Below are 15,150 nucleotides of genomic sequence, written 5' to 3'. Positions count from 1 at the left end.
TTTAACATAACTATAACTAACTAATTTTAACATAATGATAGACTTCCTAAATTAGCTTTAAATTCTAGCCAAAACAACCCAAGGCTCAAACGAGGTTGGTATAAAGACAGCCTGGTTAAACCATTGGGAGATCGATGAGAATGTTGCATTGCAAAACATTAATAACATTAAAAATATTGTTACTTCTAAGTTCAAAGAAAAAAATGTGGTGTGAGAAAGATTTAGCAGCTAAAAGAAAATTAAGATATTATAAGGAGGTCATCAACCCCACCCTAGAAGATCAAAAGTATCTCTCTGTTTTAACTAGCTCAAAGAAGAAAATTAATATAGCCAAGATTAGAACGAACTCTCATGAGCTCCAAGTGAAATAGGTCATTGGGCAGTTCCTAAAACACCATGGAAGGAAAGGTTCTGCCATCTTTGTGAGAATACGAACATCGAGGATGAAAATCACTTCCTCTTAGAGTGCCCCACGTACAACCACATTAAATCTCAGTTTCAAAATCTTTTTTGCAATACTGACCTTCCTAGCCTTCTACGATGTCAAAATTATAGTTAGCTCGTGAGGCTTCTCTCCAAGCTTTTTGAGCATAAGAATAAAATCTTAAATCAAACTAAATAATTCGTTTCTTTAGGTCCGATAGACCAAAGTTTGGTCTCAATGGAGGTTAATCATCATCATCATCATCAATATATTAAAATGTTCTAATATAACTATATTTGTAATTAAAGTATATTAAAATGTTCTAATATAACTATACTTATAATTAAAGTGTTCATGTGTAAGTACAAGTAAGACTTTTTTTTTGAGTTTTTGCTCTAACTTATAAATTTATAAAAATGAATTAACTAAATTTTAAAGCCAAAAAAACATAAAACTATTCTGTGTATAATTAATTTAAATTAATATATATTTATGCTTAATTATACTAATATATTAAAGTGCTTTATTATAACTGGATAACAATAAGCTTATTTTTAGCAAGACTCAACATTTTTTTTTTTTACTATTCAATGTTTCTCACCTTTCTAATATTATGAATATATGAACATAGATTAATTAAGTTTTAACATTAAGAAGAGATTAATTAAGTTTTTAAGGCTATTAATAAAAAATAATAATTTATAATTAATTTAAATTTATATACATATATAATAACTTTATTAATCTTTAATATAAACTAAATAATATTAAAAATTAAAAATTCATTATACATATAATATAATATAATTATTATAATCTTTATTTATATTAAATATTATATAATACTATCTTAATATAATCTCATTCATACATTCATATATATATATATGAATGTATAGTGAAATTCTCAGGATAAGTTGTGAAGGCGAAAAAAAGTTAGATATTATAAAATGGTTATCAATTCAAGTTTGGTTATCAGAATGAATATTGGTTATCAGAATGAATATTGTAAGGATTTAGAACTAATTCTCATAATCTCTCGAATGAAAGAGGAAGTTGGTCTATTCCCAAAGTATTTTGGGACTAGAGAATATGCCTCTTTTCTCGCCATTTCTTTTTTTCATATAGAAGAACCGTGGGACTAGAGAATATGCCTCTTTTCTCGCCATTTCTTTTTTTCATATAGAAGAACCGTGCTATTGTCTGCTTACCTCTGTGTTTCATACAGAAGAACCGTGCTCTTGTCTGCTTACCTCTGTGTTTCTGAGTTATTATTGAGTATTAAAAATATGCAACATATGGATTCTACAGTTGCTCACCAACTAACGGGAGTTGATTCGGGCAAGGTTCCTGTGATTGATCGCGTTGGATCCCCGTGATCCTTCAGCGGCTCGAACGTCGGAGTTAGCTATTGTTACACAGATAGGCAAGGCATGTGAAGAGTGGGGATTTTTCCAAGTCATAAACCATGGAATCCCCGTACAACTTATTACACAGATAGGCAAGGCATGTGAAGAGTGGGGATTTTTCCAAGTCATAAACCATGGAATCCCCGTACAACTTATTGAAGAAGCGCTGGCGTGTATTCTTCGAGTATCCCAAAGAAGAGAAGATGAAAGTCAGAGCACGGGCACCGGGAGGTGATCACTCGGAGATTCCCATGATGGGTTACAATGTGTATCCAACGGGTAGATGGGATTCATACGAGTATCTGTACTATCTCTGTGGCCCAGCAGCGTGCAACCCTTTCCCGGAGGACATGCCTCAATTGCGGTATGACATCTCTTAGTATTAGCTCAAGTCCTCTTCTTCGTAGCAATTTAAGCAGCGTGTAACCCTTTCCCGGAGGAAATGCCTCAATTGCGGTATGACATCTCTTAGTATTAGCTCAAGTCCTCTTCTTCGTAGCAATTTAAGCCAATTGACACACAAACCATGAATTTACGATCATAACGTACGAATGCAGATCGGTGATAGAGAAACTGCTGATGTTCCTACCTGAAACGGCGGAATTTATCGAGAGCCTCGTTTCCCAAAGCCTCGGATTGCCTGCTAATGCTGTCAAGGAGCTCGGTGGGGCCAAGATTGAGGTTTTGAAACCTCTCTGCTATCCCAGAGCGAGGAGCCAGCAGGAAGAGATAGGAGCGTGGGAGCATCAGGACAGCAGCATCATCACGGTGGTTGGGCAAGACGAGAGTGGAGGGTACCAAGTTCTCAAGGATGGCAAATGGGTGGACATCACCCCTACCAAGGGTGCCCTGGTCATCAATATCGGCGAGAGTCTTCAGGTGATTTTGGCAAGGCTTATATCCTGCGTCATTGATCCGTTAATGCCGGAAGGCGGCGATAGTCTTCGGGTAATTTTGGCCAGGCTTATATCCAGGGTCATAGACCCGTTAATGCCGTAAGGCAGCATATGCTATTAGTTGTATCATGGCAAGTACTTAATCTAGCCGGTGATATATGCTGCCGCACCACATTAATAGGGCCAATGGCCCACGATATATTGGTAGCCGGTGATATATGCTGCCGCCCCCACGTTAATAGGGTCAATGGCCCACGATATATTGGTTGCTGGTAATTTTCATTTATAATTCTAAACCTGAAAGTATCCTCGCTAATACACTTTAGCATGTATTTTTATTTAATCTAATGATTTCATTCATAGTCCTTGTGGTGTGGTGTACTGCACTGAAGGTATGGAGCAACAACAGGTTCAAGAGTGCTGTGCATCGAGTTGTGAATAGTAAAGAGAGACGACGATGTTCATTTGCATTGGCTGACGTTCCAAAACCGAATACGATGATGAGGCCTCTTCCGCAGTTCACGACTGACATCAACTGCCCTGCTGCTCACACAGAATTCATGTACGGCGATTATCTGGCAAAGATATTGCATAACAGGACATACCCTCCTACTAATCCCGAAGACCGTGTCACCATTTCCATCTACGCTATCCAGAAAACGATATCTCAAAGCAATGCAATATAGCTGAATATATGAGCTCTTCGTGGTTACCTATACCTAAATCTTTACATGAAATAGTTATATATATGCTGTATGATTGTATGCTCGCTGCAAGAACGATATTAAAAATAAATGATAAATCAGCATTGTCGTGTGATCAACATTGGCTTGTCATTGTTGTTCGGCCATGGTGATCTCATTTCATGATTCTTTCTCAATGTCGTTGGGGGTACTGTGATCTCAATTCATTTCAGAATTTATGCACAAACAAACAAGATGTAAAGTGATGCAAATATTGAAATTAATTATTGGAAGAGGAAAGGTGAATTGAAATGCGTTTTGCTAAAATAAATAGGAGCAAGGATCGTCCCTTACTTTCAGGAATCTGTAAGTGAACAAGATTATAGAAGTGAGTTGCTTTTAACAGTCTTTGATTTCTTAATGAAGGATTCAAGAATCATTTACGATTCTTGGATGGTCTCTATAAAGACTTCTTAATGAAGGATTCAAGAATCGTTTACAAAGTCTTGGATAGTCTCTATTCTCAAAAAATTGTGAAGTACATAAGATTTATAAATTAAAAAAAAAATAGCGGTTTTAAACACCAATCCAAACCATTGTAATTTTTGATTTCATAAAAAAATATCAAAATTATGTTTTACCTTTTGAAAAATGAACTATTCAAGAAATTGGGCGATGCATGCGTTACTTTAACATTTTGAAGAAATTGTCAGAGGCACGCCTTACAGTAACATCTTTTAGCTTTTTTGTGAGTCAAAATAATTTTATTAATTCTCTATAAAAATACAACATACTCTTTGCTCTTTTTCCTTCAATGGTGTAGGATGTGTTAGCAAAAAGAGCAGTGCAAAAACAAAGAAGATATTATCATTTTTTACATGAATTCCAAAAGCAAAAGAGCTATATAGCCCAAAACATTTGCAAAACTAAAAAACAACTAATAGATAACATTTTAAGGGAGAGTATCCGGTGCATGAGCAACACCTGGGGTTACAGGTGGGCCATGAAATTCGTGAACATGGAAATCGATATGACCAAGCCACGCCTCAATCTCATTCAGCTGCTCACTAGTTTGACGCTGGCCACGACACATGCTAGGCGCTCCAGAATTCCCCCCTCACTGTATTCGACATCATATATGTACTCTATATTCTCATTTCTTTCTGCTCGCTGATGACATCAAAGCTAGCCAAGGTATCCTGCAAATGTTTGGATATGAAGGCTAGCGTATGCGGTTTCTCCACATGTCTTGGTGACTTGGCACGAACGTGAGCAACCTTGTCCTCCATGTCTGGTCCCGGTCACATCCTCGTTCATCGCCTCCACTGTATCAGCTCGCTCCCCAGGCTCGCCATGAGGTCCTACTCCTTGGTAGGCATGCCCATTGCACTGTAGCATAACCACCAATTTATGCAAGCATAAGGTCGAGAGAGAAAGAGGCACAAAACTTTCTCCCACAATTCTAGCTATTCCATCCCTTGTGAGGGGCACCCAATTCTGCCTCCCAAAAGCTTCAACACGAAGCTTATTCTGTTTCATTCTCTCTTCATCACTTGAAGAGGAGAATGCACATGTGATGTCCAACATCACTCCCTCTCAACTAGAGAGGACATCCCTATTCTCCTGTAATCTTGAGAATAGAACCTTGCTCCTATACAAGGAGACTCCTTTACTCCCTCTCAAAATCAGAGGAGATCTAGATTTCCTTTATGTTTGGGAAGTCATCATCACAAGTCTTGCAACTTGTCTTCATAGGAGTATCAACTACAAGTTCTTCATAGCTACCCTACTCCCTCATCTTTATTTCAAGGTATCATAGAGCCACCTTCTCTCTTTAATCTTGTGACAAGTTCTAGGCTAATATTTTTTCTCAGCACTTTCTTCTTTGATATGAAGCCATTACATTAAGCCTTTCCAAACTTTAAGCTGATAATAGATTCTTCTTGAAAGTGATCTTCCTTTAACCTTCAAGGTATTTTCTCTCATTGCTACCTTTTAATCCCAAGATGTCCACATCTTGACTGCACAGTTGCTAGGTACCACATATTGAGCTTCCCTCAATAATCCTCATACATTTTCATCCATATAGTTGAACTTGCCTCAACTGTCATCATGTATCCCTGCAACATTCTACCATGTACACAAATAATATGTTAACTAGATAACCAAAAATAATGAAAATTATACTTACCTCATTATGATGACCTTCTCGTTCTGTCAACATCCTCATGGTCCATCTCCATATGAATCTTCCTTTATGCATAAGAGTGCCAAGAATTGAACTTGATTACCAAATTACAACTTTTCTTCCAAAGACTATAATGGATGTTAATCATTATTATATATATATTCTAGAGAAAGTCTTAAATTATTTATACATCCTTAAGTAAATCAAATCCTATTCTTTCAAGCATTATATATCCATTTACCTAAGCATATTTTATGACAAACTTTCTCTCCACAAGATTCTATACATATGAACCTTATCGAAAGTTTTATATCGAGCTTGCATTCCTATGCTATCATTCTATCCATATATCTCACAAAGAACCTGCATCTTGACCCATTGCATTCTTTCATCCCTGTACCAGTATTGATTCCACATTACATGGAATGTTACTAACCTTTGTCTTAGTGCCTCTTCCAAGAACCTTTCATTATTATGGTTCTTCGAGGATCATGACGATCCACCTAAGTAAGACGACTTCCTCTAACATAATGTTATATAATTCCTAGATGACATTGTAGGGTATCGACAATAGGTTGTACTCTCATTTTATCAATAAAATCAAAATTTTGACAACTGATATATTTTGGTATATTTTTTATATATAAAAAAATATTTATCTAATATCAATAACAGAAAATTATTATTTATACCATACTTTATTTTCAATTGATTAATATTTGCAAGTACATATGAGTGTTTATTTAGTTTATTCAACCATTATAAATAGTTTTATTTAATTTTCTTGTATAAATCCGCTATAAATAGTTTTCTTTGTTTCATTGTAAAAAGTTGTTGTAAATAAAATTGTATAATAAAATTGGGCATTATCCCATTATCTCACCAACCCAGTGACGTTCAATGGATCTTAAAAACTTTGCTCATGAACACGACCAATTTAAAACTGGTTGTTTTAATGATTATGTTGGTATTAATTAACATTTTGATTATAATTTTTTGCATTTATTATATTATTTTATATTATTATTATTTCCAATTTGATTTATATACCATGCTATTTGCGAAATATTTAAGGTGTTTTTGTTAAACTACAAGTAAAGCTTATTTTTTTGAGTTTCCCTAAATTTGCTAGCTTTTTTAGCTTTATAAATTTATAAAGATAATTAACTAATTTTAAAACCAAAAAATCATAAATATATTTAGTACATAATTAACTTATACTTATGTATATTTATAAATATATCTTTTAATATATAATTTTAGTTAACTAATATTAAAATATAACAACCCATTATATATTATAATATTATTAATTAATTAATTTATAAAAAGCATATAATATTTATTTATATTATATATTATATAATTTTTTTTTATATATTATCGCTTACCATACACATATATGGGGTGGAAAGCTTACTTTGGTCTTGAAAATAATTGTAAAATAGCAAACCTTGTAATGTGGGATAAAAAGGAGTTCCTCATTGAAACTTTAGTCACTCCTGTTATCTTATATGGCTGTGAGGTTTGGGGTTGCAGCATCTTCAGAGAATCATGGAGAAAGATTGAGCAAATCTAGAAGCGTTTTATAACTTATAACTTGAAAATTAAAAGTAATACACCCTATCCTATTCTCCTTATAGAAGCAGGTCTTTCCCCTATTGAGAACCTAGCTATGTTTAGGTTTCTGTTGTACAAGCACAAAATCAGTAACATAGACGATCATAGACTTCCTAAGCTAGCTTTAAATTCTAGCCAAAACCACCTAAGGCTCAATCGAGGGTGGCATAAAGGCACAAGGGCATGGTTAAACTATTGGGAGATCAACGAAAATGATGCATTGCAAAACATAAATAACATTAAAGATATTGTTACTTCTAAGTTCAAAGAAAAAATGTGGTGTCAGAAAGACTTAGCGGTTAAAAGAAAATTAAGTTATTATAAGAAGGTCATCAACCCCACCCTAGAAGATCAAAAGTATCTCTCTATTTTAACTAGCTCAAAGAAGAAAATTAATATAGCAAAGATTAGAACGAATTCTCATGAGCTCCATAGTGAAACAGGTCGTTGGGCAGTTCCTAAAACGCCATGGACAGAAAGGATCTGCCATATATGTGAGAATAGGAACATCGAGGATGAAAACCACTTCGTCTTAGAGTGCCCCGCGTATAACCACATTAGATCTCAGTTTCACAATATTTGTTACAATACTGACCTTCCTAGCCTTTTACAATGTCAAAATTATAGTGAGCTCGAGAGGCTTCTCTCCAAGATTTTTGAGCATAGCAATAAAATCTTAAATCAAAATAGATAATTTGTTTCTTTAGGTCCGATAGACCATTATTTGATCTCAGCGAACCTTAACCACCATCTTCATCATCATATATTAATTTAATATATTTTAATAATATTATTTCTTGATAGAATAATATATCCAATATATTTATTATATTACAAAATTAATATTATTAATAACTAAAAAACTATAATTATAATAAATATATATTAATTATAATATAATATAAAATAAACACAACTATATAACTATATTAATATATTAAAAGTATCCCTACATAATTATAACTGATATATAATTTTAATACTAATATATAATAATACATTAAAATATTCTAATATAATTATATTAATATATTAAAAGTATCTTAACATAATTATAACTGATATATAATTTTAATACTAATATATAATAATAAATTAAAATATTCTAATATAATTGTATAGCTATACTAATATTTAAAGTGTTTATGTGAAATTTCAAATAATTTTTTTTTGGAATTTTGTTGAATTCCTAATTTTTCTATTTTTACAAATTAATAGAAATAAATTAATTATATTGAAAACTATAAAATTATTTAATATATAATTTATCTATATTAATAAATACAAATATTATAAACATATATAAATATAATAAAAAAATTAATATTATTAAAAAAACATTAATATCATGTATAAAATACTATTATAATATTAATTCTAACTACATATTATCTTTTCTAATAAAATTATATCTTACCTATAAAATAATAAAATTATAACTATATACACATATAACTATACTAATATATTAATTTTTTCTAACATAATTATAACTAATAGATACCTTAGGTTAAAAGTGATTTGATATAAGTATATAACTATATTAATATTTCAAGTGTTTATGTATCTTTGTAAATAAGACTTCAATTTTTTTTGAGTGTTTATAATTTTTTTTTCCTAACTTAATGAATTTTCATTAATTTATGAAAATGTATTAATTTTTAATATATATATATATATATATATATAAATATAATTTTATATAAAAAATATTATTATAATGTTATTTATAACTATATATATCTTATCTTATTTAATATAAATATAATATAATTATAATGATATAACTCTACTAATATATTAGAGTGTTTTAATATAATTATATAATTTTCTTATTATTTAAAAGTGTTTTATGCAATGGCAAACAACTAATATTATGAACACACATATATTACAAGAAATTAATATTATTAAAAAACAACAATAATACGAGATCTAGAATAATATTATAACATATATATGAATGATAGTGTTCTAATATAATTATGTCACTATTTCAAATGCTTTTTTTTTACAGCAAGATGTAACTAATACTATAACCAGTAATATATATATATATATATGTGTTAGTAATAATATATATATATATATAAAACTAGTAATTAATATATTCGTAAATTTTAAAAAATTTGACTGCTTTAATTTCAAACTAGCCTTTCAATTAGTTTGAATTCTACCACTCAAAAGCTTAAATCCTACCACCATCATCCGCCATTGATCCAAGAGCATACCCTTGCAACTAGCATGTATCAAGCTCCCTCAGCTCCCTGATTGCAACTAGCAACTAGCATGTTTCAAACTTTCAAATCTATATTGTTGATTTATATGACCTTTCAAATCGTATAAGAAATGAAATATAAAGTAAGGAATGGCTTGTTGTCTGTAGCGCAACAAATACCCGTGATTTTGCGAGTACGTTCCAAACTTTCAAATCTATATTGTTGATTTATATGACCTTTCAAATCGTATAAGAAATGAAATATAAAGTAAGGGATGGCTTGTCTGTAACAATGAGCAATGTCACTAGCTTGCATCAAACGCAACAAATACCCCTGATTTTGCGAGTACGTTCGAATACATTCAAGTTTTGTACTGATTATGGCGAAGTGAACGATCGACTTCACCACTTTCTTGCCGTCATATGATCCTAATACAGATGTCAAATATACTTCCATTAAACGCCTAATATCACACCATTGAATATATATATATATATATTTGACTCGGCTGATCCATCTTACCTAGCATGGATGGATCTATACTCATTTTTTATATGGATATGTGTCATTTTTTTTGGTGACTATAATAATAATTCTATTATTTTTTTAACATATTAATAAATTTTATTTTTATTTTAACTAACATACTAATAAAATGTTTGAAATATAAGAAATTGTTTTATTTTTAATTTATTTATATAATATATATAGTTGAAATTGAAATATTTTTAAATATTGTTTTTTTATTGAGTATTAAGAAGAATGTATCCATGGTAGGAAAAGTTTCTCTTTATGTATATATGTACACACTAATTTTATTCTATTACTTCATGTAAATTTCATATTAAACATTACTCTACATACATAATTGATATTGAAATATTAATTGGTAAGGATGTTTGAATAGTTTTTCAAAGTATACATTGTGGAAGAACTACACACCTAGTTCATAATGCAAAAACAAAAATAAAAGATTTTTTTTACATTCAATTTCTTTATGTGGAAATTGAAATATTTTATTTTTCTTACATTTCTTTTGTTATTAATATTTATTTCTTAAATATCAATTTCAACTCTATCTTTAACATGGAATGAATTTCACATGTCCTTTGTAGTATCAATAATATTTTACATGTCATGTGTAATTTCCATGTTGAGTAGTGAAGAAATTACACTTCTCCCTCCCACTAAAAAATAGAAAGCACTTATGGATGAAATTAATTTGTTTTTACTATAGTTGATTTAATTATATTCTTTATTATTTAATTAATGTATATGTTCAAATTATTTTTATTATTGACATTTTTAATTTTTTTAATATAGTTATTATTTTATTTATTTAATGTAACATTATGTGACAACACATTTCCCATATTAAGAACGTATAGGGCAATTAATAATGCATTATCTTGTTAAGATAAAGATGAAATAACCATGTAAAATGCATTAATAATACATTATCCTATGAATACATGGATTAAAAACATTGTAAATGTTGTTTTCTTGTATGAAATTTAATAACATTAACAATGATAACATTGATGTGGTTATTAATAATGTTAATAATATTGATAGTAAGATTTAGTGATTATTTATTAATATATTTATTAATAATGGTTAAGGTTTATTAATGAATATTAATTTTTTTTGTCCAATTTGTTAGATTATAGAAAATTTACATAATATACAGTCATAGAAAGCCTTTATCGGATGTCCAGTTCGAGTTTGTGCAAAAAAAATGACTAACTAGCCTGAAAATTTTCTAGGGAGGATCATCAATATGGGAAACTAGATGGCCTCTCTGAATGTTATGATAAAAAATTGTGTCATACAAAAACCATGTGGATAAGCAAATGTACAACAAAAGAAGATAATTCCTTTGTTGATTCATAATTTCCCTTTGTTTAATGCCCTATAACTTATACACATTCATCAAGTCTCGTCCTTCTTTCGAACAATGATGATGGGTGATCCACATGGTGATGTAATCAGTCGAATGACACCCTACTCTAGCATCTATATGAACTATTTCTTCACCTAACTTGCTTCTATAATAAAATACCTTACAACTCAATATTTAGTAGCGCAGAGTCTGGAAATAGCTAGATCTCATGCTCAACTTCCCTCTTAAGTGGTAACCATTTAGGATCTCAGAACGCATCCCTGTATGCATCAAGAAGCTTTTCCAACTATTTTTTTTACTTCTTAGTACGCCCCTCCAAGGATTCCTTGCCGCTTACTAATTTTTCTTTAGAATGATTTTCTCTTAAAAACAATAAACATACTTTTTGTTGGAACTAATTAATTTCTTAGCTTGGTTGGAACTTAGCAAAAAAAAATTAACTTTCCTTTGTGCATGTTGGTGATGAATGATTTTCAATCCTTGATGAGTTGATACTGGTTGACTCTTCGCATGAATATTGCATCTTGCATGTACATGTAGGGATTCCAACATGACTCTGCATACATCAAGGGGAACCACATCTAGTTTTTCTTCTTCAATTAAATCAACAATAACGACATATCTAATTTTTCACTGTATTGTTACCTTAAGCTTTGCATCCTTATTTACCCATCCCAGTGGATATGGGTTTGGATGATCATGAAATTCCAACCCCAAATTCATTACCATCTCTGCTACAATGATATTTGGCTGCGATCCTGAGTCAAGTAAAGCATCAAAATTTATCTTCTCGACTTGTATATTTATATGGAAGAGTTTGGTCATTTGTTTCTCCTGTTACTAAAGGCTGCTCAGATTCACCTCCTTTTGCACTAACATACAAAATACCTTCTCATCCACATTCGAGATGCTTTCAACTTGGTTTCACAAATCAGTGGCCATGGATTCTTCTTCTTATTTTCTTTCTTTTTGTTCTTCAAGTTTAGCTCTATATGTAGCCTCCACCACTTCTCCTCTATATGGAGGTCAATTTTGTAGTGGTTTCTAGGATATTTGCAATGTTGTGTTGTGGTTTCTATATTTTTATCTTTCCCCCATTTTCCTTCTTCTTCCCCTCCTTAGAAGCATCATGTTTCTCCTTCTTCTTCAATCCACCTGATTGTGCTCTCTTCAGGCCTATGTTCTCTAGGTACTGTGCATGTACACAAGCCTCATCCACTCATTTGGGCTTGAACAACATCACTTTCTCCTGTAGATGGCGGCGTAGACCCACCAAATACTTGAGAAGTACATCTGAGTTCTTTGGGGAGATACCCAACATTATGGTCATCTTTCTGAAGTTTGTGGTGTACTCTTGCATGCTTTGCCCTGAATTTTCCCTGAAGTAGTGCCACCAGATCCATTGGTCCTCTACGTACCAAATAGGGTACAAATGTGACTTAATGAGGGTTTTGAACTCCTCCCACATAGTCACTTGAGGCTCTCCCTACAACCTCAGTGTCTCCATGTGGTTTTCACACCAATTTATGGCATGGACCTTTAATTTCAGCCACATAAATGTAATCTTTTATATTTCCTTAATTTGATGGACAATCAAATACACTTCCAGTTGTTGCAACCAATGATTCAACTTTAGAGTGTCGATTTCACCATGGTATGGCTTGATATCAAACTTTTATTCCATTTAAAATAGGGGATGTGATTGATTCACATCACTTGAATATGGTTGATCTTTTGTGGGTTCTTTCTTCAGTTGGTTCTATGATTCTTCTCGGTCTCCTAATACCCCTTCTGATTTTTCCTCTACATTTCAACCCCCATCTTCTCCAAATATCCTAAGATTATTTCTCAGGGCCTCCATGAGGGGAGTTACATTATAATTTATACCAGTGACTTGTTTTTACAGTCATGAAAACCTGTACTTGGCAGGATCATAGGTTTTATTCACAGATTCATTGGTCGTGATTTAGGTTTTATGACTTTTGGCCTAGCTAATCTAGAACCCATGAAAATATATATAATATACCTAAAGAAAATTTCTCTAATACCAATATGATCTGTAAACTATTGTGGATATTCAGCGGGACAATTCGTCACAATAGATCTAATAAAATTATATTTGAAATGTGAAATTCTACACTATTACAATTTTATTAAATTTCTGGATCTGTAGATTTACTGTTAATAGTGCATGCATCCAAATTAAAATTATGTAGAAAATGGAGAACGAAAAAATAGAAAGCTCACACACACATTTGACACAACATACCCTTTGGGAAACCCTTTAGGGAGAAAAACCCAGTTTAAAGGTGAGGCCACTTCACTCTATTTCTCTGAATGGAAATATGGATGCAAGTACAAAGAAGTATGGCCTATAACCCATGGGCTGTGATAGCGTACAAATCCTCTCTATGTTCTCTACCTCCTATCCCTCTTGGTCACTTTTACTCATCTATGGAACAATTGCACTTGAAAGAATGGAATCCATTTTCCTCCTAGTGGCCTAGTTATAACATAGCTCGATAACCTACTAGTGGTTAGGTTTGACTACTTCAACTCTTAACCAGATTTATAATATAGACTTTTCTAGATTCTTCTACATCATAATAATGGGGGTCAACATGGCATCCTCTCAAATTATGGTAGTGAAAATAGGAAGGTGAACTTCTGAGTGGCGTACCTTTCACATACAAACTCCAATTAACATGATTCTTATACCATTGGAAAAATCTTTGTGTGTAGAATAGCACGAAAAGGTGTGGCGCTAAAGAAGCAAACTTTTACCCCCAAAAAACATCATTTGATGCCTCAAAATTCTCTTAGAAGGTTTCAGACCTTATTTTTCCAAAATGGGTCCCACCGTAAAAGCGGTCCCATGAGGTGATTCCTCCACTTTTTCCACTTTGAAAGCATCGATATGGATGAGAAACAATTTAATTATTCAATCTGGATCATTTATCTACAAATAATAACACATTAATAACATATTAATATAGATATTAGTATATTAAACTATACATTAATTTATTAATCTATTTACTAACGCATCTCAATCATGATTGACTTGGTCAACCATACTCAACATCGACATCATGTTTATCCATGATTAACAATATGCATTATGTTCAACTTAGCTATGGTTAACCATAGATATCATGCACAACATACCCATAGTCAAACTTATTCCACTGTATTCAACTATAGTCAACCATGGTTAACCATAGTCAACCTTAGTCGCCCATGGTAAATCATATTAAACCATAATAAAGGTTTAAAGAGGCTTAATAACAATAGTAATATTTTGTTATCTTTTTCCGACAGTGTAACCAAATTCAATCGTGGTCAAACTATCTCAACTATTTACAACCATGGTCATCCATGGTTAACATGGTCACCCATATTGAATATGGTAAACCGTATTCATTTATAGTTAAGCATTGATAAGTATGGTCAATAATATTCACCCATACTTAATGAAATTTGACCATAGACAAACTTGTTCAAAACATTACATTACAATGTGACTATCATGACCCCAAGGGCTCTTCATGGTTACAAAGTACCTTTTGTTAATTCTTTTAGGGTTATATTTTTCTTTGCTTTAGATATTTACATTTCGTTATTTACACATTGAATTCACCCCACAACATCATAACATTATTTAGTAACATATGCAATTATATAGAAATAAAAATATCATCATCAATGCAATAGAACATAAAGGAAAAATAGAAGAAAATAATTCACACATAGAGGCACCAAGATTGGCTGGAGACTTGGGAAAAATCCCATAAGGGGGAAAACCCTT

General features: G+C 31.7%; 1 protein-coding gene across 1 annotated transcript; it reads left to right on the top strand.

Annotated features, from left to right (window-relative positions):
* Positions 1–1,967: 1,967 nt before the first annotated feature.
* On the top strand, positions 1,968–2,832 carry LOC149237477 (1-aminocyclopropane-1-carboxylate oxidase homolog 5-like). Its single transcript, XM_089369290.1, has 2 exons — positions 1,968–2,197; positions 2,391–2,832. The coding sequence occupies exons 1-2, from the start codon at positions 1,968–1,970 to the stop codon at positions 2,830–2,832; spliced, it is 672 nt and encodes a 223-aa protein (XP_089225416.1).
* The last annotated feature ends 12,318 nt before the right edge of the window (positions 2,833–15,150 follow it).

This window comes from Pinus tabuliformis, chromosome 8, assembly GCF_031772625.1.
Source record: "Pinus tabuliformis cultivar Carrire ecotype Pingquan chromosome 8, CPIR1, whole genome shotgun sequence".
Classification (NCBI taxonomy): Eukaryota; Viridiplantae; Streptophyta; class Pinopsida; order Pinales; family Pinaceae; genus Pinus; species Pinus tabuliformis.
This window is presented reverse-complemented; position numbering and strand designations above follow the sequence as displayed.

Excerpts from the sequence above, each read along its gene's own strand:
- LOC149237477 (XM_089369290.1), top strand. The coding sequence starts at position 1,968 with ATGGAATCCCCGTACAACTTATTGAAGAAGCGCTGGCGTGTATTCTTC. Across the intron at positions 2,198-2,390 it reads GAGGACATGCCTCAATTGCG|ATCGGTGATAGAGAAACTGC; the intron begins GTATGACATCTC and ends GTACGAATGCAG.